This window comes from Cetorhinus maximus, chromosome 11 (assembly GCF_964194155.1).
Source record: "Cetorhinus maximus chromosome 11, sCetMax3.hap1.1, whole genome shotgun sequence".
Classification (NCBI taxonomy): domain Eukaryota; kingdom Metazoa; phylum Chordata; class Chondrichthyes; order Lamniformes; family Cetorhinidae; genus Cetorhinus; species Cetorhinus maximus.
The window spans coordinates 114,735,512-114,763,286 of record NC_135889.1 but is presented as its reverse complement, the minus strand read 5'-3'; the positions used below and the strand labels follow the sequence as shown (position 1 = coordinate 114,763,286).

Sequence of the window (27,775 nt, the reverse complement as noted above, 5' to 3'; positions counted from 1 at the left end):
GAGGTTTTGTCCTTCACATAGGTTTTATATATTTTGCAAAACCAGTCTGTGTGTACTATACAATTTCCATTTTCCTGAATATACCAATAAAAAGGAGCCATATGGGCAAAACACAGAAGGAACAAACAGTTCATCTAAACCCAGCTTGATTCTTTTGTGGGCCACTAATCTGCACAATCATGGATTCTATTCCATTCTAGTAATTTCCCAGATAAGTTCTACAAAACCTGTCCCCAATTCCCAAATGTAATTGAACAAAACAGAAGAATATTAACAGGGGCATTGAATACATGAGTAAGGAGGTCATGTTGAACTTGTATAAGATACTAGCTAGGCCTCATCTGGAGTACTGTGTTCAATTTTGGGTGCCATACCTGGGGAAGGATGTGAAGGCATTGGAGAGAGTGCAGAGGAGATTCACAAGAATGATTCCAGGGATGAAGAACTGGAGCTATGAGGATAGGTTGAGACTGTTTTCCTTGGAGAAAAGAAGTCTGAGAGGAGTCTTGATTGAGGTATTCGATATCCTGAAGGGTATGGACAAGATAAATAGTGAAAAATAGTTCCTACTCAAGAGAACATCAGATTCAAAATAATTGACAAAAGGAGTAAATGTGATGCAAAGAAAATTTTTTTCAACCAGAGGGTGGCTGGAGTCTGGACCATAAGATCTAGGAGCAGAAGTAGGCCATTCAGCCCATCAAGTCTGCTCCGCCATTCAATGAGATCATGGCAGATCTGATAATCCTTAACTCCACTTTCCTGCCTTTTCCCCATAACACTTGATTTCCTTACTGATTAAAAATCTATCTCAACCTTGAATATACATAATAACTCAGTCTCTACAGACCTCTGTAGTAAAGAATTCTACAGATTCACCACCTCAGAAGAAATTCCTCCTCATCTCTGTCTTAAATGGGTGACCATTTACTCTGAGATTATGCCCTCTGGTCCTAGACTCTCCCACAAGGGGAAACAACCTCTCAGCATTTACCCTGTCAAGCCCCCTAAGATTCTTATATGCTTCAATAAGGTCGCCTCTCATTCTTCTAAACTCCAATGAATACAAGCCCAACCTCTCCTTATAAGAAAATCCCTTCATACCCGGGATCAACCCAGTGAACCTTCTCTGGACTTCCTCCAATGCAAATATATCTTTCCTCAGATAAGGGGACCAAAACTGTTCACAGTATTCTAGGTGTGGTCTAACTAGTGCCTTGTATAGTTTTAGCAAGACTCCCCTATTTCTATATATATAACCGCACATGTGCATAACCTCACATTTCCCCACGTTATATTCCATTTGCCAAGTTTTTGCCAACCCATTTAACCTGTCTATATCCCTCTGTGGACTCTTTACGTCATCCTCACCACTTGCCTTCCCACCTATTTTTGTGTTTTCTGCAAACTTGGTGATAGTACATTTACTTCCTTCATCCAAATCATTAATATATATTGTAAATAATTGTGGCCCCAGCACTGATCCGTGTGGCACTCCACAAGTTACAGGTTGCTATCCTGAAAATGCACCCCCCTTATCCCAACTCTCTGTCTTCTATTAGTCAGTCTATCTAATATGCTACCCCCAACACCATGGGCTCTTATCTTATTAAGTAGCCTTATGTGTGGAACCTTATTGAATACCTTTTGGAAATCCAAATATATTACATCTACTGGTTCCCCTTTATCTACCCTGCTTGTTACCTCCTCAAAGAATTCTAATAAATTGGTCAGGCATGATTCCCCCTTCATGAAGCCATGCTGACTCTGCCTCATTATATTACACATTTCTGAATGCTCGCTACTACATTCTTTATAATAGACTCTAACATTTTCCCAATGACGGATGTTAAGCTGACTGGCCTATAGTTACCTGTTTTTTGTCTTCCTCCCTTTTTGAATGAGGGTGTTACATTGGCAGTTTTCCAATCCTCTGAGACTTTTCCAGAATCTAAGGATTCTTGGAAGATTACCACCAGTGCATCCCCTATTTGTGTAGCTACTTCTTTTAATATCCTAGGATGCAACCCATCAGGTCCAGGGGACTTATCGGACTTTAGCCCCCTAAGTTTCCCTGATACTTTTTCTCGTGATAGTTACTGTATTTACTTCCTCCCCCACCTTTTTTCCCCTTGGAACAAACTTCCTGAAAAGGTGGTGGAGGCAGGTTCGATCGAGGTATTCAAAAGGGAATTGGATTGCTAGCTGAAAAGAGAGAATGTACAAGGTTACAGGGATAAGGCAGGGGAGTGGAACTAGGTGGAATGCTCTTTCAGAGAGCCAGTGTAGACTCAATGGGCTGAATGGCCTTCTGCACTGTAAACATGCTGTGATAGAGTTAAAAAAAACCCTGTGTGTAACTCAGAGAGATTCTGCGAATACTTAACCAGCTTTATGACTCCCATTATTCAACCCTGGCAGATTTCTTGCCACCAGTGACAGCCTCATGGTCATAGCTATCATCTTCCATGAGATATTTCATCAGTTAAGCTTATGTTTATCCCCCTAATTTTCAACTCCCAGTCCTGACTAGAAATTAAATCTGTTTTTTTTTTCAGAAAATGCCCTGGTTTTTGCTAAGAGACTGAGCTACATATTCACAATTCACTATTCTTGTAATCCTTCAGCTTGCCTCAGGGTCATTAGTCTTGTTGATGTCAATTGGTTCTCTGCTGACAGAACAAGTTAAACAACCCACTTGCATGGAAACACAAGCGCCTCATCACATTTTTTCAGTCGGCTTCACAATCGGTGAACACAGAAGATCAGGGACAGCAGGCTCCACCAACAGGGACAATACACTCGTCAAATCATCACTAGTCCTGATGATGGGCCATCAACCTGAAACATAAATTCTCTGTTCCCCTGTACGGACGCTGTCTGACCTGCTGAATATTTCCTGCATTTTCTGTTTTTGAGCATAGATTGTTACTAGAATACCACCGGGACTCCATAGGTTAAGTTGTAAGGAGAGATTACATAAACTAGGGTCGTATTCCCTGGAATTTGAAGTCTTGAAGATATTAAAGCAAACAGGGAAGGCAAATGGAGAGAAATTATTTCTACTGTTTGGGGGAATTTAGGACTGGGGGCAGAGTTTAAAAATTAGAAGCAGGAGGGAAATGAGGAAACATTTCTACACGGAAAGGGTGATAGAAGTTTGGAACTCTTTTCCACAAATGGCTAGGCGAATTGTTAATTTAAAATCGGAGATTGAGAGATTTCTGTTAACCAAAGGCATTAAGGGATATAGGGCAAAGGTGAGGTTGTGGCGTTAGGTCACAGATCAGCCATAATCTCATTGAATAGCAAGGGTCATGGGGCTAATGGCCAACTCATGTCCCAGTGTTCTAACCAGCTTAGCTAGTTTAAATGGTGGATGAAGGAATGCTAGAACAAGCCCCTCCTCTCCCTACGATAATGCCAAGGGATCTTTAACATCCACTTGCAAAGATCTCAACTGTAAAATAAGATTTAGATTAAGTACCTTGTTGACCAGTTAGCACTTTGACAATGCAGCACTCATGACTTCACTGGAATGTTAACCTAGACTATGAATCAGTATCCTGGCTCATACCCAAAATCTCCTGACTCAGTTTACAGGTCTAAGGTACACCATCTACATTTCTTTAAGCAATTTTAAGACCTTGGATCATACTCGTGCAATGTAAATTTTCTGATGAAATACACAAAAGAGTTTCAAAATTAACTCATCTAAATACCCATAAACGTAATACCTTTTAGACGGTCAGGCTTCATTTTTGAACATGTGATTTAAAAGAAAGTGGATAAGATGCATATTTCAGTGTCTTAGGAATCTACAGTCCTTGGGAAGTATTCAATGGAGAGGTTGCGGGTCTTACTCACTATTTGGAGAGCTAGTGAGAACCCAGCGACACCTTAAATGCCACTCAGGCACTTAACTGGGCATCTGCAGTCCTTTCCCCGGATCAAGCACCCCAAGGGTGGTTGTCCTGCCCACCAAGAGCTCTGGGCCATTCAGAGGCCGGCAGATACACTGAATGATAGTGGATCCCAGGCCGCAGGTGAGTGATGACGGGATGGGCGACATGTGTGGTGGGGTGGGTGGGGGGGGTTGCTGGGATTGGCAGGAAGGGAGGGTGGGCTTTCAGCAGGCACCGCCCTCCCGCCCCCACCCCCCAGGAGCCCGCAAGCAACCCCGCATGGATTTGCTTGTCGTGAGGCCGGCTCAAGGGCCCCAATTTGTGGCAGGACGGGAAAGCCGTCCATAGGCCTTCCCACCATGGATTTAAATCGGGGTGGAGGTGGTAAGGTGGCGGGGTACCCACCTGCCATATTTCTGCCTGATTAAATGCCCCTGCCACCAAACTTACCACAGGAGCGGACATTTAAATTCCACCCCTTGACTGAGTTTCATTGCACATCAGTGAGGAGCTTTTAGATTCTCAGAGCAAGCGGTGAACATTGCAATGTTTGATGGTTAGTGTTATTTTGTGTTTTTATCCAACTTGCTTTACACAAGATATCACCGGTACCATAGGTGTAAAGCTTGAATGAAGACCTTAGCTATGGGGCCAAACAAAGCATATGCACACAGACATTCTGATGAGAGTTGACATCAATCTCAGGAACTTGCAACTTATCTCCCTATGGAAAAGGTTTCGATTTAGTGCCTCCAACTGGCAGCACAATGAAGGTGAAGAAAGATCTCGCATGCAGAAACAGAGGTGTGACTCCCCATCCATCAACTTCATAATAGTGTCTTCTGTAAACCGTATTCACCTCCTACTTAATGTTATATGCTAGGAAAATGTTGACAGGGCACTTCTAATAGACAATGCCGTAGGAGATTTTGCTTTCGATATTTGTCCGATTTCAGTCCCCCTCCATGAATCCTTAGCTTTTGCATGTCGGGCACTCACTATGCATTCAGATGCAGTTCTTTCTCAAGAAAAATATATATTGAACAACGGAGCAGGAAGAGTTGCAGTTAAAATACTGGACTCACTTAAGAAACTGCTAGAACGGAAAGGACCAGGTCAGATGGACCCCAAGAACATACTTTATCCAAGATTATTTTGCATATGAGCTTTTGCATATTTGTTAAATTGAATTTGAATTTTTAATAGCAAGACAAGGTAACCTGAACCTTGACAAGTTTACCATTTCCCTAAGTATTGCGCAAACTTCTCATTCTCAGTAAATCAACTCTTGCTATCATGCTAACAAGCTTTCAGATAGTTTAAAAAAAAACCTTTTCTGCCAGTTTATTGAGGTTTCTAAGTGACTGACAGAATGGTGAGAATTGTTCGGCTTAGAATGAAGGGAGTTAATGTCTCAATATATTCTCAGTAAAGGACCCTTCTTACAAATTCACTTTCGCATTGGAGGTAATGACTGGTAGGAGTTCTTCTCGCTCCATATTTATACCCCTGAAGCGGGGGAGGGGGGTGGGGTGGCGAATACTGTGGAGGGGATACAGGAAGCAGAAACATATGGAAAAACATAATGCCCTCTTCTGCAGCAAGTTTGGAGGTGAAGGGGCATTTAACCGGGTGGGAAGGTGTTGGGTAGGGACCCCGCCACCTTCCTGCCTCTGGCCCAATTAAGTCTGGGGCGGGAAGGCTTGTGGATGGCCTTCCTGCCCTGCCACCAATTGAGTCCCTTAAGTGGGCAATTAATGCCCACTTAAGGACCTCGTCCCATTGCTTCTGGTATTCAACCAGCGGCAGGGAGGATGGTCGCTACTTGGGGAGTCTGAAAATCAAGCCTCATTGTGTTGGGCACTCATGAGTGCTTGATCGAGGGACCCAGACTTGAGAAATGGGATGGCTGCTGAGAGCCATTTCCTGTCTTTGCCTCCAGCACCCTGACCCTTATCCAGCTCACTCACCTCTGGCCTGGGTCCCTGACTGATCCTGTCCTTCCAGTGAATACATTACTGGCAGCCCCTCCACCAATGACACTGACTGCACTGATTGGCCTGCAGCTCCCAGGGGATGTGTGGTGAAAGGATTTTCACCCTCTGGGTCCTTGATCCTGGGGAAGGACTGCTGGTGGTCACATAAGTGCCTAACTGGCATTTAAAATGACAAGCCTTCCCCAAAGGAGGCCAAGCGAGGCTTTCACTGGCTCTCTAACCAGTGGGCGAAAACCCTGCCGTCTGAAGTAAATTCCACCCACAATTTTTAAAACACTTAAATGGGAGACAATTTGTACTTCTAAACTCAATGATGCCATTGTGCGGAGTTCAATCAATTCCATATCTGTGTATTTTTTATTTCAACTTATTCCTGTCCTTGGCGACTCACCTTCCAAACCCATGACTATCTAAAAGGACAAGGGCAGCAGATAGATGGGAACACCATCACCTCCAAGTTCTCCTCCAAGCCACTCACCATCCTGACTTGGAAATATATCGCCATTCCTTCATTGTCGCTGGGTCAAAATCCTGGAACTCCCTTCCCTAACAGCACTGTGGGTGTACCCACATCACATTGATTGCAGCGGTTCAAGAAGGCAGCTCACCACTACCTTCTCAAGGGCAACTAGGGATGGGCAATAAATGCTGGCCCAGCCAGCAAAGCCCACATCCCGTGAGTGAATTTAAAAAAAGACATTCATATACTGAATGGATATTTTACATCCAGTGTAAAATATGGATGGGAATCACAACACAGAATTATATAGCTCAGGTCATAACCCCAGTAACTGCCTCTTCCTCACTGACACATCAATAGACCCCAAGTGAAAACAACAACGGTTTTCTCATTGTTGCAAGGAGTTCATTCTCTCATAGGTTGAGCATTTTCTTATTATCCAACTTCTTTTCAATGATCTTCAATGAATTGCATTGTGGGATTTATGTTTGCTGTTGAAACATTGACAAATTGTGTTAATACAATCTAGTGCCATGACTAGTTAGGTATAGGCTAGTTACTTGTTTTATAGTTTCCCCTCTCTTTACTGAGAAAACACAGTAGGAGATAGACATAGTGCTATTTCTGAAAAGGCCCATGGCTCAGAACTGAAGAACACTTTTATGTTCAGCTAGTGGGAAGATGGTGGCAAAGTGGTAATGTCACTGGACAAGCAATCCAGAGGCCCAGGCTAATGCCCTGGGGACAGCTGGTGGGATTTAATGGCAGCTGGTGGGATTTAATGGCAGCTGGTGAGATTTAATTGATAAATTGAATTTAAGTTCAATTAATAAACCTGGAAACTATCAATTGTTGCCCTTTAGGGAAGGTAATCTGCCAAGCTTCTCTGGTCTGGCCAAACAACACCCGACTCCAGATTCACAGCAATGTGGTTGACTCTTAACTACCCTCTGAAATGGCCCAGCAAACACTCAGTTCAAGGGCATTTCGGGATGGGCAACAAATGCAGGCACTGCCAGTAATGCATTCATCTCATGAAAGAATAAAGAGAAAAAAAAACCCATGCACCCATCCCCCCACCCCCCAACCCCTGCCCTACCCTGCTCCACCACCCTACACCCTTTCCACCACCTCACCAACCCCCAGCACTGGAAAAGAGCAACCCATAAAATAAAAACTTGAGATAGAACCTGAGTTCCCACTTTTCAGCCCCTAATGAATCTCTCTTGGCCTGGACCGGAATTCTGGGTCCCAGAAATGTATAACAGATGGAGGCCATCACGTTTATGTTGGTTCTTTGCTGAAGCATTTCAAACTAACTGCACTATTCTACTCTCATCTTGTGGTGGGGTAGGTAGCTTCCCTGACTCTGAGCTAGGGACTCCGGGTTGAGTCCCATCCCAGGACTTGATGGCCAAGGGAGGTGCGTTCATAATGCGACCAAACATTATCAACCTGAAAATCCTTCCACCGCACGCCAATGGCAGGCGCTAGGAGCAGGAGAGATTCTTGGTCAGCCATGTGATGGAAAGAAAGTAGGAGACTCTACTATCATTGTCCATAGCTTCAGGCTACAACATGCATGTAAAAATGCCTGTTGCCACAGCAACACGGTCTACCTGAGTAATCTGCAACATGCCACCACCACTCTCCAAAACCCATGAACAACCGATTTGTCTAGTTTAAAGAGCCCTGACTCTTCCCCACAATCACCTCACCTTCTTTCCACTAGTAGGGCCTAGAGCACACATGAGCTATCTCCATGCTTGATGCAAATTCTGTGGGTTTTCCTAGCATATGCGTCTGACATGATTCAGTTTCTCATGCATCACCTGGTACAAAATCTCACTCCACCCAAAACTCTGGGAGGCGTGTGTTATCCATCAAGTCTAACAGTTGGTTTGGGTTGTGTTTCAAGTTACCATGGCCGAATAAAATGCATTCAAAAGAAGTCACAACAGTTCAATCTATCAAAAATAATTTACGATCATCATTACTTTCAGGTACAAGTCAAAGTAAAAACACACACATATATATGAAATACTGGAGTTGGAATGCCAGAACAGGTTCATGCACTTTCTATTCATCTCTGAAGCCTACTTTCAAACACTGTCAAGAATGTGGGATAAAATTCCATTCCGCCAAATGGCTCAGGCAATGTTTATAGGGCCGTTATTTTGACCTAATCTCAGTTCTTGGTGGGTAGTCGGCCACAATAGCTCCTATATATTACCCAGCCAGTCTGCCTCAATTCCATCCTCAGAGGGATAACATTATCTCCACATCTTACTTTCCTCTATGCTAATAGTTTCTCAGGGCAGCAATTATATTAGTACCAAGCTATCAGTGCCGAGAACAATTTGAACTCAAATGTCAGCTGGTACCAGTTTGACACCATCCAAGATTGTTTTATTTTGAGCCCTTGATGTTCCGAGCCAACTCATTCACCTGAGGGAGGTCCCATGGTGAACATGAACTGAATTCAATGCACACTAATGTCCGGTGCTATTCAGAACGTTTGCAAAGTGGTGGCTTTTTTTAAAAAAAAACAGGTTTAAGTAGAGCAACAAGTTGCAAATGAAACTCGGAGCTTTTTATATATTGTCCAAAACAAAAATCATCTTCGAGAACTTGATGTGTTCCAGTCACTGAAAAGAGGATATTCTTATTTGGATACGTTTCCTCATAAGGTTATCAACAGGATTTTGAGATAGTCATTTTTTAAAATGTGTAATAGTGTCAAACTAAACTGTCATAGTTTAGCTGGGGGTAGCTTGAACTTATCTCAACTGAGCATGCATTACAAGGCACGTAGCTATGTGTAGAATGCAGGAACTACATTAGGGAGGGTGATAAAACTACATAACTCATTCTTGATGACAACCCTAGTATAAATTTGCCTGTACCTGTATTACAGAACAGGATATAAAATTATTTGCTCTACTAAAAGTAACTTGTTGCAAAAGGACGGTTAGATAAACTTTGCAGTTTAACTAATCTGTGGATTTGCTTGCAGGTTGGGAAACAGAAGTTCAGATAGGCAGAGTTTCCATGGCAGGGTGAGAACCAAGTGACAGGCAAAGCCCAATTCCTGCTGTAAGATTAGGAGGCACAGAGGGTAACCATCAGGTTATGGTTGAAATGGTGCCAATGGTGGTGGGGGGTCAGGAATTAAGAAGGGTGTTACGCAAAGCAGTAGTGGTTTGTGTTGGTTCAGGTGAATTTAGACGACCTAGCTTGCTTGGGTCAAATGGTGGTGGGGGAACTTGCCACTTAAAATATTTCATCCCAGTTCGTTTAAAGAAATCTTTCCTTTTCTTTCCTGAGGGCTGGGCCTCATAGGAAAAGCAAGGAGGCCTTTCAGCTCCTTGAGCCCGTTCACCAACGTCGTAACTATAGTTTTGGGAACTGTTGGACTGTAGCTTTAAGAATAATCATGTGTTGTAAGATCACATGACCAGTGTAAACCAATGTGTTAACAGTGTGGGGAATCTCGACCAGAGAGTTCTTCTTCAGTTATGGAGGTTGATGCACACGTGTAGTTGCTATTGCTGTCTTGTAAATAAAGTTAAATGTTTCCACTAAGAAAAGTTGTCTGAAGATTAACTCTATAACAACCATTCATTGAGATTGTGGCTGATCTATGATCTAACTTCATGTACATGCCTTTCCTTCATATCCCTTAATACAGGCTTGTCCAACCTTTTCACTTGGGGGAGGTGGGGGGAAGGGGGGGCGGATCATTCGGACAATTTTCTCACACAATGAGCAACTTTCAGAAAGCGAACGTTTGGCACAACAATAAATTGAATTTTTTTTAAATTGAGATTTTAAGGAAAGAAATCATTTCTGAGCAAAAGTACAGCAATGTCATAGCAATAAATTGTTAAATTAAAAAAATGGTAATTAGTCAAAATGACCCGAGTGCGAGAGAGTCAGAGTGTGTGTCCAGCTCACTCCCGGTCTCAAGGTGCTCATTCACTCACCCTCACCCACTGTGAGTGGGTGCGTGTGTCTGTGTTGGTGTGCGGTGGTGTGAGTGAGTGAGAAACGTGAAACTGGGTACCAAGGCAGGCTCACACTCCCCACCCCACACCACACACAGTCGCTCAGTCTCTCTCACACACACACACACTCACCATGGCACCATCTCCTTCACAGGCCGCCAAACCTTCACCCTCTCCAGCTCCGTTGTTGCTCCTTTCCCCAAGGCTCCAGCCCTGCCATACCTTCGCTTCCCTCAGCCTGGCAGCCCTCAGCACTACTCACCACCGCCGGTGTTCACTGCTCCTCCAATCAGAGATTGTTTCTCTCCCTCATTTGTTGCTGATAAGCTCCAAGCAGGGTCTTCCACTGAAGCTCACCTGTTTGACTGGGATTTTGGAAACTGGCGCGGGGGCCACATAGAGGGGCTTTGCGGGCCTCGTTCAGCCCTTGGGCCAATTGTTGGACAAGCCTCTTGTCTAACCTTTGGCTAACAAAAATCTATTAATCTCAAAGTTAAAATTAACAATTGATCTAGCATCAACTACCATTTGGTGAGGAGAGTTCCAGACTCCTACCACCCTTTAAAAGGTAGGAGTGTTTCTAACTTCAGTCTGAAAAAAAAAGCCTCTGTACTTGCCTAAAATCAGATACATCACTAACTTTTTCCAGTTCTGATACAAGATCACAAACCTGGAAAATTAGCTTGGTCTCCCTCTTCACGGTTGCTGCCTGACCGGTTGAGAATTCCTAGCATTTTTAATCTTCACTCCTGAAATGCCTGGCTCCATTTTTCTAAACTGTGGTTCCTGTGGAGTTTTCTGAAAAATATTTTTGTATGTTTTCCAAGAGGAGAGTCAACTTGGGACGACTTACAAAGACTGTCACCATTTTTTCCCCTATTGCAGGTTAGCAGGTCAGACGGTAGCTGAATGCAGATCTGTAGAGAGGGGACCATCTGTTGGCTGTTATAATGAGGCTTTTGTACACTTTGTACTGGAAAGGGAAGCTGGAAATAGCCAACTAGCAACAGTGACATAACATCAACAGGATCTCTGCTGAAGGGAAACCAGTGCTACCATTATCCTTCAATGTGGTTTTGATATGAATTATAACAGTACATTGCAAAACAGCAAGATTTGAGATTCTTTGTCAATCTTTCAAGACATAAACCCCAAGATCACATAATCACAGGATAATCACAGCACAGGAGGAGGCCATTCGGCCAGTCATGTCTATTCCTAGCTCTCCAAATAAGCAATGCACTTAGCGCCATTCCCCACCTTTTCCCAGTAGCCCTGCACCTTGCCTTTTCAGATAATAATCCTATTCCCTCTTGGATGCCTCAATTGAACCTGCCTCCACCACACACACAGGCAGCGCCATTCCACATCTTAACCATTCATTGCGTGAAAAAGCTTCTCATATTTCCATTGCTTCTTTTGCCTATTAACTTGAAATCTGTGCCCTCTCTGTCTCGATCCTTCCATCAACGGGAAGCTGTTTTCCACTAGCTATCCTGTCCAGACCCCTCATGATTTTAAATACCTCGAACACATCCCCAAATGGAGAAGACGACAAACATGTTTATAGATTATCAGTACTCTCCAGCACCATGTCAAATAGGTGATGCCGATTTGCAAAATACATCCAATAAAAGACACAAACAAATCTCATTGGATCTGTTAATGTAACCAACAGTCTCCAGTCATTGTTATGTAACAAGATCAGTTATGTGCAGTAACCATCAGCGATTATGGTACAGTATTTAAGCATTGCCTCAGTTTCTTCCCCCACCCCCCCCACCAACTGTCTCTTTCTCTGCATCATTCTCTTCTGTGAAGCCTTCAGATGTTCCTCTGTGAGACAGTCAGTACACTAAAGCAAGATGCTGTTGAGTGAGGTTTCATGATGGACCACCATTGGGTAACATCAGTGGATGTCAAGGCATAATGAATGTGGGTTTTGTGAACACATTGCGTTAATACTGATCATACTGCAGAGGGAAGAAAACAATTTGGATTCATGGGGCAGCTTTACAACCTCAGAATCCCAAAGCACTTTGCAGCCAATGAAGTACTTATGTGGCTGTATTATACAGCCCCCGTCAATGGGTTTGCAAGCAGGGAGTGGGGAGGGGGGGGGACCCTCATAAAATTCCAACTGCCCTCCCGTGGGGAGGGGAACGTGCGACCCGAGTGGGGTTGCAGGTTTTCATGGAGAGGCTGTGGAGGGTGGGGTTTGGAAAGGAGCCCACTGAAAGAGGCCCACCCTCCCCTCCTCCTTCCCCTACACCCCGCCTTCCAATTTTGCAGTGGGATGGGCGAGGCCAAGGTCAGCCCACCTGTACCCTCATCGAGGTCCTTAATTGGGCAATTAATGACCAATTTAGGGCCATTTTCCGACTGTCCTAAATTTTCAGGCTGACAGGAAGATTTCAGGAACAGTTGGGGGAAGCCCAGAAAGTCACCCTGCTCAGGCCTTGGGCAGGCAGTGGGTGAGGTACCTCCTTCAACAGCCTCCCTTCCACATCAGGCATTGCCCCCACCCCACTGATGCTACTTCCTCACCCCCCAGCCTATCGATCAAGAACCCCCCCCCAATCCTCTTGGGCCTCAGCTCCCCTCCCCAAGGTGAGACCAGCTGCAGTTACCTGGCCCTGGCCTTAGAATCTGGGCACTTCTTGTGGCCAATCTGATTCTGAGGCAGGACTTCCTGCCGAATGAGGGGCAGAAGTCCCGTGGGTGGCATGACAGCCAGTATCAGACGGGATTGCGTTCCCCGCTGGTTCTTCAGGTGGCAGGGTGGGAATCCCACCATCCAAAAGATCCTGACCATGAAGAGTAATGGAGGGAACACCGCACACAGCAAAGTCCCACAAACAGCAATGTCAGAATGTGCAGACCCTGTTTTAGTGATGTTGGATGAGGGCCAGGACGCTAGGCAGAATCCCTTCCTCTCCTTCAATTAGTGCCGTTGGATCTTTCACATCCACCTGAGGAGGCCTCGGTTTTAACATCTTACCTGTAAGACCGAACCTCCTGAAATGCAGCACTCCCTCACTACTGCACCGACGAGTCAACCTTGAGATTCTGTGTTGAAATCCATGAAGTGGGACTTGAACGCAGGAACTTTTGCCTCAAGGAGGAGACTGCATTACCAACTGAGCCACAGCTGAAACCACGAGAGGAAGCGCTCTGTTTGAAAAGAAGTTTCGCTCTCTAGATTTCATCCAGAGCTAGCAGTGGAGCTAATCAGTGAATAAAACCTACACACACGAAGTGTTTGCAGTACGTTGATAAAAGTGTGTTCCAGTTCATGAGTTATAAAGACCATTTAGTGTAAACACATTATTCACTCAAAACAAGGACCTGCTGAGGGGAATAAATGTTTTTTTTCAATGTTTTGATACTTCTAGTTCCCACCTTTACAATCGAGAGTAGGAAACTGCAGCTTCCTGTTATAGAAATGTCACTAAGTGTTACACCCCTAATATTAACATTCAGCCAGATGGTTTCAGGCTGAAGCAAGTATCAGGCTCTTGCATTGAGTAGAAGCAAGGATTATTGGGTACTGAAGACACTTGAAGAAATGCCTTCAAGAAATGCCTTTCTGACACTTCCATCCTAACTCAGAACTAGTTCATTTGATTTTACGCATATTAGATTAATGCTGGCGATCACACACTCAAAAGGAATCCAGTTTTACTCCTCTGACAAGCCAGCAGAAATCAAGCCTGGGCTTTGCCTCAGGCTCACGCTGGGAGTTCTTAATACGAACATCAGATCATAGAACTTTACAGCACAAAAGCAGGCCATTCGACCCATCATGCAGGGGTTAACTCTTTGAAAGAGCTGTCCAATTAGTCCCACCCCCTTCTTTTCACATTGCCCTGCAAATTTTCTGTCCTTCAAGTATTTATCCAATTGCCTTTAGAACGTTATTAAAAGGATCTTTTGGGCAGCGCATTCCATTTTCAAACAACTCGCTGCATAAAAACATATTGTCCTCAAACTTCATTGCCAAATACCTTAAATGCTCAAAGTGAAAAGTACACCATTCTTCAGTACACTCACTCCAAAAAAAGAAATGCTTGAAGTTCATGACACAGATGAATGACTAGGCACCATTTCAGGGTAAATAAACTAGTACTCTTCATTCCAGCCAGTAGTAAAGTCTAATGTTTGGAAGTGAATTTGATTAGTTAGGTGGCCAGATGGGGGTTAATGCACAATTTAAGATCAGTTCGCCTATGAGGCCCTGTTTCTCTCTGGAATGGGAGAGTGCCTCTTTACCCAGCATATACCTACACATTATATTAACACATGGACATAAAATTTTACCATGCTGACAGCATTGATTATGGCCTTAAAAATTACACCCATAAACAAGAGAGGGTTTTTAATGAATGAAACGGTTGTTTATGAGTGCTGTTAATATAAATCTAGAGAGATTCTCTCTCTCTCGATGCAGTGATGTGACTGGCATAGGGTTAGGTACCCTTCCTGTTGGAAAGATAATAACAAAATAACTCAATACTTTATAAGAATCATCAAGGGATCTAACTGCCTCTGTACTCTATTTTCCATCAGGTCACATTTTTCCTTCTGTTCTCATCAAGTTCCAACATGGTCATTAAACATTTTAAATGGATTCCGATGGTAGAAATACAAATTTAACAACTGTTTTAACCAATGTGCCAGAGGGAATTTATGTCTCTATTGCTCTCTCCAAGAGTTACTTTGTGTTTACCTAATACTGTGAATCATTTCACAGAATCTTAACAGTGAAAGAAGCCATTCAGCCCATCATGCCTGTGTTGGCTGTTTTGAATGAACAGTCAAATCAGCCCCTGCTCTTTCTCCATAGCCATGTAAATATTTCCTTTTCAAGTAACTGTCAAATTCCCTTTTAAGAGTTACTATTGAATCTGCTTCCACCGCCCTTTCAGGCAGCTCATTCCAAATTCCAAATCAATAACCGGCTGTGTAAAAAATGATTTCTCATCTCATTCCCCCACCCATTCCACACACCCCCAATCCCAGTTTGTTTACCAAATATCTTAAACCTGGATCCTTTGATCTCCAACCCTCCTGCCAGTAGAAATAACTTCTCCTAATTTACTCCATCAAACCTCTTACAATCTTTGCCTGCTGAAACTCTCCCCTCCCCCACTAACCAGCACTGAATCTGCAGCAATGGCCAGCACGCCTTGGTCAGAGAGCTCCATATTTAAACAACAACCCTGAAACCACGCTCAATTTTTGGAACTCAACTCCTCTTACATTGAGTTTCTGTGCTATTTTCTACACACTTGAGTTTTCAAATGGCCACCAAAATCCAAGTCAGTTACAACAAAAACTCAAACGAAGGTTGGGATGGGCCCAATATCAGATCCTCTCAACATCTGCCATATGACTTTCCAAATCAGCCTTTATTTTCTGGGGGGCTTGGAGGTGGTGGGGCGGGGGGGCGGCAGGTGCAGGGCGAGGTGGGTGGTTGGCTCAGTTGGCTGGATGGCTGCTGTGCATCAGATTGGTGCCAATAGCATGGGGTTCGATCCCCATTCTGGTGGGGTGGATTTGGGGACTGCCTCCTTGCCCTCCATGGTGGACGTCATGGTTGTGGGTCAGACCTGCCACCAAGCAGAGAAATCAAGAAGCAGCAGCATCCCCAATTTTAATCGCTCCACCATTGATGCCTGTGCTTTTCAGCTGTGTAGCCCCAAATCTATGGCATACTCTCCCTAACCCTTTCCACTTCTATCTTGCTTTTGTCCTTTAAGATGCTGTGTACTGTGTACAGTATTGGTCTTCTTATTTAAGGAAGGATGTAAATGCATTGGAAGCAGTTCAGAGAAGGTTTACTAGACTAATACCGGGAATGGGTGGGTTGTCTTAGGAGGAAAGGTTGGACAGGCTAGGCTTGTATCCACTGGAATTTAGAAGAGTAAGAGGCAACTTGATTGAAATCTTTAAGATCCTGAGATGTCTTGACAGGGTGGATGTGGAGAGGATGTTTCCTCTTGTGGGACAATATAGAACTAGGGGTCACTGTTTAAAAATAAGGGGTCGCCCATTTAAGACAGAGATGAGGAGAAATATTTTCTCTGAGGGTGGTGAGTTTTTGGAACCCCCTTCCTCAAAAGGCAGTGGAAGCAGAGTCTTTGAATATTTTTAAGGCAGAGCCGGATAAATTCTTGATAAATAAGGGAGTGAAAGGTTATCGGGGGTAGGCGGGTGGTTACAATCAAATCAGCCAATATATTATTGAATGGCGGAGCAGGCTCGAGGGGCCAAGTGGTCTACTCCTGCTCCTATGTTCGTATGTACGTTGCTGAGTGTCATATTTTGTTCTGTAATGTTCCTATGAAGTGTCTTTGGATGTTTATTATGTTAAAGGTGCAACAGGAATGTAAGTTGTTGAATTTTCAAACTTCCTTGGTGATTTTCCTGTGCATATGCATGCCCTAGAGCATGAGAGACTCCTAGTTAGTTGGCTAAGATACAATGGAAAGGTTTTTTGCAGCTGAGCTCAGAGCTTTCTGTGTGGCCTTGCAGGTGTTGGTAATGCGGTATAATTACTGACTGAGCATTTGCCACCCTGACTTCATCTATTGATGCTGAACACGTGTCCATGGCAATTTTCAGGACAACAAGTGGATTGGACATCGGGAAGGTAAATCACCACTGCCACAAATTTGGTTGTTCCGATTGTGAGCTCATAAATAGGGCAACAAATGCCATTGCACACGTGTACATTTGACGAATGGCGGTGTGCTTTACCCCCATTTGCGAATGATAACTGGCACAGCATGCAGAGCAGATAAAGACGGAACCACAGAAATGTTACGATGCAGAAAGGGGCCATTCAGCCCATCGGTCCGTAGCCTTGCTGGTAACGGCGTTTCAGGTGCAGATCCAAGCACCTTTTAAATGAGTTGAGCGTTTCAGCCTCAACCACCAATTTAGACAGTGAAGTCTAGACGTGCACCACCCTCTGCATGGAAAAGTTTTTCCTCATGTTCCCTCTAATCCTTCTACTAATAACCTTAAATCTATGGCCCCTGGTAATTGACCCCTCAGCTAGGGGAAACATGTGTTTCCTGTATACCCTATCTAGGCCCCTCAACTTTGTACACATCAATGAGTTCACCCCTTAGCCTCCTCTGTTCTAAGGAAAACAACACTATATGCAGTCAATTTCCTTTGCCCAGTCGGCAAAGCCCAACTTTTATCTCTGAACAGTAAGAAAATACTTCAGTGAATAAATAAGAGAGAGAACTTAGAAAAGCAAGATCTTGTCCATGCCAGTAAGGAATTCAGGTCGTTCACCGAACTGTTTCCCAAAAAGAGACAAATTATCTAATTAAAATGAGCAAGTGGAAAAGAGTATCATTTGATTTTCTCTGTCTTCCTCCGTAGCAAGCACTAGATTGTTGTTCCTCGAATACAGTCACCAATACCTTCATAGGCACATGGCAATAAAAGTTGATCACTTGGGCATGAGGTATCAGTGGCTGGCTTGTGCCCATTGGTACATGGCCTCAGCTTGGGAGGAGCCAAATCCAGTCTTCACTTGCCATCTACACAATCACTGTTCACCAGATGTGAACAGGAAAAATAATTTGGGAATTTTATAGCTCTTTTAATATAGAGTAAATGGGGGAAGCTAGCCAATATGGCTACTGACTGAAGCTTGAGGGAAGCCTATTTAACACAGTGGTTGGTCTAAATCGTCAATAAGTATGCCTGGTATTTTTATGACTCATTAAACTCATTAAATGTGCTGCACACAACAAACTGAATTACCCACAAGGAATAATAGGTACAAATGGGAGAAGCATATTTTGTAGCATGTTAAAATGGAACATTAGTGAACAGATCTATACCTTCATCGCTGCTGAAAAAAATTATGGGTAAATATGTACATGTAAAATTCCTTATCCCTGATGATGTCCTCATTGGCTGATATCAAAATTAGACTTTTAAAAAAATATGAACAACAATACTAACTCTAACAAGCTTTTATAATACTAACTATAACAAGCACTGTGCAGGTAACCATGACAGACCATTAATAGTGTAGAGAACACTGCAGATAAAAGAGAGAAAGGTGCTGGAGAGAAGAGTCAAAAGACTTGATCAAAGGTCTTTACTTGTTTTAATAAAAGACAAGAGATGTGAGGTGGATTTAGAGGAGAGAATTCCGGGGAGGAGAGTTATACAGGATGAGAAAATCAGTCCTCAACAGTGGAGTGGAGGGAACAGAGATCAGTGCAGCTACATGGAGCAGGAGATGATCAGAGAGAGACTTAAAGACAAGGAAGAGAATCTTGGAAGGCTAGTCACGGCTGTGCAGAGGGACTTGAGTCATTGAGTTCTAGATTACACAAATGTTTAAATGTCCTACACTGAAAGCTTATCTGAAGGAGCTGGTAGTCATATTTCAACTAATTTAAGTGAACCGCTAGGAATCCATATGAGACCAGTTTAAAGGTCAGCAACATTTTATACAATTTTCTTTTAAAAAAAACTGACGTATTTTGTTTAAACCTGCCTCATTTTTGGCAATATAGCAAAGCAGATCAAAATTCCTTCCGAGCTGAAAAACATCATTCATTTCCACAGTATTCAACGTCAGCCAGAGGTTCACCACAGATTACAGTATTTTCCAATTAATCAGGGCGGGACCTTGAGAAAACATATAAAAACAATAAATTTTATGGAGAGCCTGTCAACAGGAGACATACAAACCAGTTTGCCTCCTTTCAAAACGATAATTAATGACTAACGTTAGTTTTTAAATAATTATTTTGCAATTTTTTTTTTGTGAGGTAAATGTTTTTAGACTCTCACGTAAGCCAGGCAAAGTCATTTCCAGAACATTCAGCGTGCACGTTTGCCTACATTTAAGCAAAGTCGTTGTACTTCACATTATAAACTAGGATGAAACAAAACAGGAAACTCTCCTTGTCTGACTAGTCCTGCAAACATCCTGAAGCTAGAGTGCAGAGACGTGACCCATCTCTGGTGCATTTCTTCAGACAATGAACTCAGTCTTTTAAAGATGCTTTTTCAAATACTAGCCTTGAGCCAAAGCTATTTAAACAGTCCAAAAACATGGTTATTCGATCTATTCAACTGCATCGCCTTTGTTTAGAAAACAGAAACTTTGGCTGAAAACACTTGTCTAAGAACTCTCGAGAGGGGAAACAAATTAAAATCAGCTGGATATCATGTTATCTAGGGCTATCATGAGCCTGAGGTTAGAGAAGGTCAACCTCCACAATCGAGAGAAAAGGAGTATGATTGTTTTAGGCAGGGAAATAGGTCTACATAGAATAATATATATATATAGATATAGATAGATATAGATAGATAGATAGATAGATCAAGAGAGAAAGAGGGAGAGAGAGAGAGAGAAAGAAAGGTACACACATACACACAAGGACTAGACTAGAAGAAAATTAGCTTGGCGGGGAGTTTGCAGGGAATGAAAAGGGAAAGTAAGAAAAGAAAGATGAAAGCCCTGGTTGATTGTATCTCTGACAAATCCTCCAAAGCATTCAGACACATCTGTGTCTCTGAACATTAGATCACAGATCAATCATGATCTCAATGAATAGCACAACAGGTTTGAGGAGCTGGATGTTAGAAAGGAGTAAGCCATCCCTTCCTTCCAGAGGATCAAGAACAGAAAGAGGGAAAGTCAATATATTTGGCATTGTTATAAAACCTTCCTTGGGGCCGCATTTTGCACAGACTATGAAAGAGAAAGAAAGACAAGATGGTCTTTTTATGCGCTTTATTTTCCCCAATATTCACACTATTGACCAGGTGCATCCTCTGTTCTGTAGAGTCTTGAGACATTTCCTCAGAAGATTAAATAAGTTGATTCAAGTATACCTTGAGCTTCCTAGTAACTAGGTCACGCAAAGCTCTTGAAAAGAAAATCGATTTAAAATCCAGTCTTATACATTATATATTTCCAAGCCAGTTGGTTTCTTTGCTCTGACATTGACCATCTACAAGGCACAAGTCAGGAGTTTGATGGAATACTCTCCACTTGCCTGGACAAGTGCAGCTCCAATAACGCTCAAGAAGATTGACACTATCCAGGACAAAACAGCCCATTTGACTGGCACCCCATCCACAAACATTCACTCCCTCCACCACCGAAGCACAGTAGCAGCAGTGTGTACCACCTACAAGATGCACTGCAGCAACTCACCAAGGCTCCTTAGACAACACCTTCTGAACCCATGACCGCTACCATCTAGAAGGACAAAGGCGGCAGATAGATGGGAACACCACCACCTGGAAGTTGCCCTCAAAGCCACTCACCATCCTGACTTGAAAATATATCACCGTTACTTCACTGTCATTGGGTCAAAATCCTGGAACTCCCTCCCTAACAGCACCATGGGTGTACCTACACCACATGGGCTGCAGCGGTTCAAGAAGGCAGCTCACCACCACCTACTAAGGGCATTTAGGGATGGGCAATAAATGCTGGCCCAACCAGCGATACCCACATCCCACGAACGAATAAAAAAAAAAAAATGCCATGGCATTAGCAATAGTCCTGCATATATATTTCTCTACAATCTCCTCAGAACTTGTAATCCTGTTCCTACCCAAATTTTCACAAGGCTCTTTTTATAGAGGGTGATCCAACATGGCATTAACTGTTTTGGTTGGGCGCCATCAAAACAAAATGTTCAGCAAGGAATAATCACAAAATAATACCACCATTAATAAAGCCAAGGATACCATACATTTTTAAAGCCGCCTCTTCATCTGGTCCTGCCACCTTCAAAGAGTTGTGTACATATATCCTCAAGACGTCTCCGTTCGAGCACCTCCTTTAAAACTGTACAATTTAGTTCATATCATTTCTCTTCATTCTCCCTAACAAAAATGTACCTCTTCTGTCCATGTTAAATTCCCTTTGCCATATGTCTGTCCATTTCATTTCAGAACAACAACTTACATTTATATAGCTCCGTTAACATCGTGAAACATCCCAGGGCACTTCACAGAAGCATTATGGAACAAAATATGACACTGAGCCACATAAGGAAGTATTTGGTAGCTTTTGGTCATCTGACCTAAGAGTCATTCTAAGGATCGGCTTAAAAGGAGGAAGCTGAGGTAGAGAGGCGGAGAAGTGTAAGTAGGGAGCTTAGGAACTAGGTAACCAAAGAGACACTGCAGAATCATCGCAGAATTGCAGACTCATCGCAGAATTGCAGAATCATCGCAGAATTGCAGACTCATCGCAGAATTGCAGACTCATCGCAGAATTGCAGTGAGTGCTGTAGCGGGCGCACAAAAAGATGTTTTACCCGCCGGCTACAATGGTGAGTTTTCGCACCAAATCATCTGCTTCCTGCCTCGTTAATTATGCAGCCACAGGAATCACGCCGCCTCACTGGCGGGTGGCCTCTGAATCGCCCGCCACCCCGTTACCACACCGGTTCCTCACTCCGGGCACTATGTCTGAACTGTAGCCGCGCACACAGTTCTCAATATTTGCAGCTCAGGACTGCTCCAGTGAAGACAGGGCCCTGGAAGCCAAGAAGAGTTCAGTGGCCCATCACTGGAATGCCTTTCGGAGGCCCACCGTGATGTCCTCCACCCCCCCCCGCCCCCCCCCCCCCCCCCACCCCCCCACCGCGCTCTGGCTGCATGAGGTCCAGCAATCTCACCACTCCGGCTTGGGAGGCGGTGGCAGTGGTGGTCAGTGCCAATGCTGCACAGAAGAGGTTGGCCATCCAGTGCAGAAAGAGGGCGAATGATCTCATCTGTGTGGCCAGGGTAAGGAAACCATCTCATCACTCTAAACTCACATACTCGAGCCCGTCACACATTCCCTGGCATCTCACTCACTGCCAGCTCAAGGGACATCACCGCTCTCTCTCTCACACACCCCCTCACATCTCCATCTGGCCTCATCTCCTCTGGAGGCCGCCTCCTCAGCCACTTGCACAGATCAACATGCGCCCCCCACACACACCCCACAAACAAAAAATGCTGGAAAAACTCAGCAGGTCTGACACCATCTGTGGAGAGAAAGACAGAGTTAACGTTTCGAGTCCGTATGACACTTCTTCATCGGAGGTGACTCTTCTTCACTCTGAAGAAGAGTCATACGGGCTCGAAACGTTAACCCTGTCTTTTTCTCCACAGATGCTGTCAGACCTGCTGAGCTTTTCCAGCATTTTTTGTTTTTCTTCCCCTTAAGGGGCATGGGGCAAGCAGTCAAAATACGGGGCACTTCGTCACCCTGGGTATGGGTGAGGGTGAGGGACTCTTAACACCCACCTTGAGAACAGGGCAGATGGAAGTGGGGCTTCTAAACTGCCCACCCTGGCAGACAAGCCCATTTCCAGCCTGCGCCCGGCTCCTAGGGAAATACGCCAGGCTAGGCACTGCCAGGTTAAGAGACAGGGTTGCAGAACTGTCCAGACAGTTCCAGACTCCCAATCCCTGGCTCAGAGCTGCAAATCCAGCCCAGTGTTTCTATCGAGTGCAATAAAATGGAATCTAAACAGTTTACATAAGGAATGATTGCATCACAGCAAAATCCAAGTGTCACACATCATGTTGAACCGGTAACCTTGAGCACAAGGGGGGATATTGCTGGGAGTTATGTTGAAACAATGAGTAAACAGGGCAAAACAGGCACAATGGCTGGGATTTTCCAGCCCTGCTGTGGCAGGATCCACCCCGGGGCCACTGAGTTTCGGCGAGACCGGGCGATCCCGGCAGTGGGTGGGGCCGGAAAATCCCACCCAATTATTATACAGCACCTTTTACAACCTCGGCACTTTTACGGACAATAAAGTGCTTTGGAAACGCAGTCGCTGTTGTCATGTAAGAAACGTGGAAGCCAATTTGTGCACAGCAAGCTCCCAGAAGCGATGTGATAACAACCAGATAATCTGCTTTAGCGATGTCATTTGAGGGTTAAATGTTGATCAGAGCGCCTGGGACAGAATTTAACGAGTTGTAGGGTTCCCCCCAACACAACAACTGCCCAAAGAGTTGGCGTGGAACGCATCCTCACCGATGTCGGCCGTCCCTCAGCTATTTAATGCTCCGAGGAGCACTAATTGCCTGAAGGCGAAACTTCAGTCTCTCACTCGGAAGGAAGTCCTTCCTCAGAGACCGACCGGCCAAACCGATTGGCTGGCAGCTGTAGTCCCAGCAGCGTCACTGGGAGCAGTGAGCACTACTGCTATTCAACTACAAACAGTCTCACAAGTCAGCACCAGAACCAGGATGAATGTAAGTTCCAGGGTTGGGGGGTAGTGGGGGGGAGGATGTTGCAGTTAGGATGAGTGGTGGAGAGGGGGGTTTGGGCCTTGATGGAGAGGCAGAGGTGGGGGGGGTGGTGGTGCTTGGAAAAAGAGAGGAGCACTGATCGGGAAAGGGGTCCAGTGATGGGAGCTCAACTCTTTCCTGCTGGAGGCCCAAGCAGGGTAACCTGCCAGGGACTCTCATGCCAACCCGCACCACCCCCCCATCTTGCCAGCTTCATGAGAATGGGTGGGAAGCGGACCTCAAGTGACCAAAAATTGGCCACACAAGTGCCTCAATTGGAGCACGGGTGGGCAGGCCGCGCTAAGCCTCACCTACACCACTCCTCCGTTGCATTGCGGACAGGTTGGGACCAAGCAAGAGGGTGGCGCGAAGGCTAAACTTTGCCCCCGTGCTCTATGCAAATCGTGAGACAGGATTTTTTTTTTTGTACCTATCTATAACCACCTGAGGGGGCAGATGGGGCCTAGCTTTAACATCTCATCCAAAGGGATGGCACCTCCAACAATGAAGTGCTCCCCAAGTACTGCACTGGAGCATCAGGTTCAAATCTCTGGGGCGTGACTTGAATCCACAGCCTCCTGACTCAAGTGGCAAGAGTTCTACCAACTGAAGTAAGACTGACAATGCTGCACTTAGATTGTTTGTACCATTGACAGCAGCTCCATTATCAATTGTAAACTAACATATAAACAAGGTGGTGCTGCTGCAGCAGAGACCAGGTGTGAACAAAAAACTGTTCTGCAGTTAGATGGTGGCCACATGAACAGAATACTGTTGTAACTGGCTTAATTTTTTGGTCATTGACCAACTAGTGCATCAAACCTCCCTGAACAGGCTTGTGAGTTAGTTTTCCACTCTCTAGCCTACTCTCTATGTCGTCCTTCTCACAATTGTGGTAAAGTGGAACTGGCTGCAATAGAAACCACACTAAATGCACAATTCGCAGTCGGTATTATTTAGAGAGCAGTAGATAAGTGTCCTTGCACTGAAAAAGGAGAGCTTAGTCAATTGCACATATCCTGTGCTGCATCTGAACTAATTGATCCGTATGGGAGCCAATGGCATTCTAGATCAACAGAAATGGCCCATGAATCGGCTGTCAGCTTAAGTCTGACCACTCCATGCATTGCACTCAATACCAAACTGGATCTCTGCATTGTACAAGCAGTCCAGTGCAAGTGCCGCCCTACTGAAATGGTAGGGAAGGAGAAACAGCCGTATTAGACTGCATCTAAAATTGGACATAACGTGCTTTATGGCTTGAAAGATCAGGCTTCACAGGTGCTGCTCAGACCCCATTTAGGATATCTAGTAAATTAGCATATGTAGGTTACATGTGAAACCAGGACCAATCAGATTTGAAATATTTGGGTGGTGACGCAATTTGCTTTAAACATGTGATATTTCAATGAAAGGGAAGGGGGGGAACAACATCTTGAGGCAACTGATACAATCCAAGTTATTACAATTCAGGGAACTTAAAAGATCTTGTGCAACTTCAAGCTTTAATAGCTTTGGGTTTACACAAACGGTAAACAATATAAAAAAGCATAATGCATAACATTTATAATTTTTTTTATTCGTTCATGGGATGTGAACGTCACTGGCTAGGCCAGCATTTATTATCCATCCCCAACTGCCCTTGAGAAGTTGGTGGTGAGTCACTTCCTTGAACCCCCACAGTCCATCTGGTGTAGGTACACCCACAGTGCTGTTAGGGAGGGGTTATTGGGTTTCACCCCGGCAAAGAAGAAACAATGGTAGGTCAGGGTGATAAGCGACTTGGAGGGGAACTTGCAGGTGGTGGTGTTCTCATGCACCCGCTGCCCTTGTTCTTCCAGGTGGTAGAGTTCAGGGTGTGGAAGGTGCTGGCGAAAGAGCCTTGGCAAGTTGCTGCAGTGCATCTTGCAGATGGTACACACACTGCTGCCATTGTGTGTCGGTGGTGGAAGTGAATCTTCAAAAGGGATGGATGGGGTGCAGTTGCTGTTAATATTCATTTAATCACTTTCCAGCACATTTTCAACAAGCTGGAAAATCCCACTGAATGAAGTATCACAAAAGATGAGATTAGGTTGAAGCCTAGAAATACAAAGCGTATTGCCTTAGCATTGAATTGTGCTTTCATGTGCCGCTTAGCTTACTTCTATCATGTGTACATCCAAACCTAAGAATTAAAGTTGCAGGAAGACTATTTAAATACACTGTATTGTAATTGTAATGGGTGATCACAGATTTAAGTTTAACAACCCAACAATGTTCTTTTATATTCCTCACCATGGGCTACCAATCCTGTAAAAAAAATATATGCTGTAAACTCCATTTAAAATTATTGGGAAACTAATCTGGATTAAAACAAGTTTGGACAAATCTATTAGTGGGTAAAAAGGCAGACGATCAATGGGAGGTGACCTAAAAAGAATTTGACATGATAAAGAGCCAGTTTATACCCATCATGGCAAGAGGAATAACATAAACAGCTCAGGATGACACAAGGAGGCAGGCAACAAAAATAGAACTGAAAGAAAAAGCATACAAAAATGTAAAAAATGTCACAACTCCTGGTGACCAACTTACAAAGAGCAACAGCAAATAGGTGATGAGGCAGATCGGAGCGATGAAAAGGGAGGGTGAAACAAAACCTGCAAAAGGGATATCATTATTAACACAGAAAATGTTTGCAATTACATTAGGGAAAGGAGTCTGGCCATGTGGGATTCTGGAAAGTTAATAACGGTGACATCAAAATGAAAATAAAGGAAATGGCAAACTTTGCGTCATTAGTGGAAGAGTAGAGCATGCCGGAAAATCCCAAGGAAATTAATATCGGATCAGGGATAGGGGCTCATGCAAAATAACAGCCATGTGGAAAATTATGGCTCTAAATAGAAATGAATCCCCAGCACTAGATCGTTGCCATCCCAGGATATTGCAGATGCCCCAGTTCTCAAAGCTCAGAGACCATTTGTCTCGATTGACAAATTGCATGCATTGCTCTGCTATTTAAGTAAGGTGAAAAGGGGAATTAAATATCAGTTAGCCTAACACCTGTTGTCGGGAAATGACTAGAATCTATGATGAAGGGGCGGGGGGAGGGGGTTGCGAGACGGGCGGTTAGCATGTTGATCAGACCAATGAGAAAACCACAGGGTTCAGGCCCCATTCCAGCTGAGGCAGGCTCAGGACCCTGTCACCTCGTCCTACCCATAACTTAAAACAAAACGCACTTTGCCATGGTTCGCCGAATATTTGGGGGGGTGTTGGTGGGAAGAGAGAGAGGGAGAGAGAAAGAGAGACAGAGAGAGAATGAGCAGCGCATGTGCGGCCATTTCCCAGCCGACCCATGTGAGAAAGGCCCATGGCTCACTGGGAACTGGAGTTCCCAGCCCCCAACTTTAAATCAAAGTTAGCATTTGTGTTTTGTAACCATGTATATCTGGGATCAAGATTCTAGTTTTTGCATTGAGCTGCAAGCCAAGCCTATAACCTAAAGGAAGCAACATGACTTGAAGAGTCATATTTGACTTGAAACATTGACTGGGTTTCTCTCTCCACAGATGCTGCCAGACCTGCTGAGTATTTCCAACACTGTTATCATAATTTCAGCATCTGCAGTATTCTATTTTTTTTTAAAAATCATCAGTGTTTATCTTTATCTGGCTTCAAGAACTCTTATCAGTGTGCTAGAGGGAGCTCTTAGTCAGTCAGCAGGTCTGACAGCATCTGTGGAGAGGAACGCAGCTGAGTTTTACCGGGTATTTTTGTTTTTGTTTTGGATTTCCAGCATCCGCAGTTTTTTGCTTTTATCTTAGTCAGTCAGGTCCGACAGCATCTGCGGAGAGGAACGCAGCTAACGTCTCGAGTCCGTATGACTCTTCAACAGAACTAAGGAAAAATAGAAAAGAGGTGAAATATAAGCTGGTTTAAGGGGGGGGTGGGACAATAGAGCTGGATAGAGGGCCAGTGATAGGTGGAGATAGCCAAAAGATGTCATAGACAAAAGAACAAAGAGGTGTTGAAGGTGGTGATATTATCTAAGGAATTAGCACATTCCTTAGATAATATCACCACCTTCAACACCTCTTTGTCCTTTTGGCT

At 44.2% G+C, this 27,775-nt stretch overlaps 1 protein-coding gene across 2 annotated transcripts in view; it reads right to left on the bottom strand.

Annotated features, from left to right (window-relative positions):
• Nucleotides 1-27,775, bottom strand: part of gypc (glycophorin C (Gerbich blood group)) — a 92,401-nt gene that overhangs the window by 38,461 nt on the left and 26,165 nt on the right. The window contains exons 1-2 of one of the 2 annotated variants that reach the window (XM_078552606.1): nt 13,371-13,586; nt 375-527 (exon numbers count right to left, since the gene is read on the bottom strand). In XM_078552606.1, the coding sequence (XP_078408732.1) occupies nt 375-396 (22 nt within the window). In that variant the 5' untranslated portion in view covers nt 397-527; nt 13,371-13,586. Of the gene's footprint in view, nt 1-374; nt 528-13,370; nt 13,587-27,775 lie in introns of those variants that run through there. The other variant, XM_078552605.1, reaches the window with a different exon arrangement.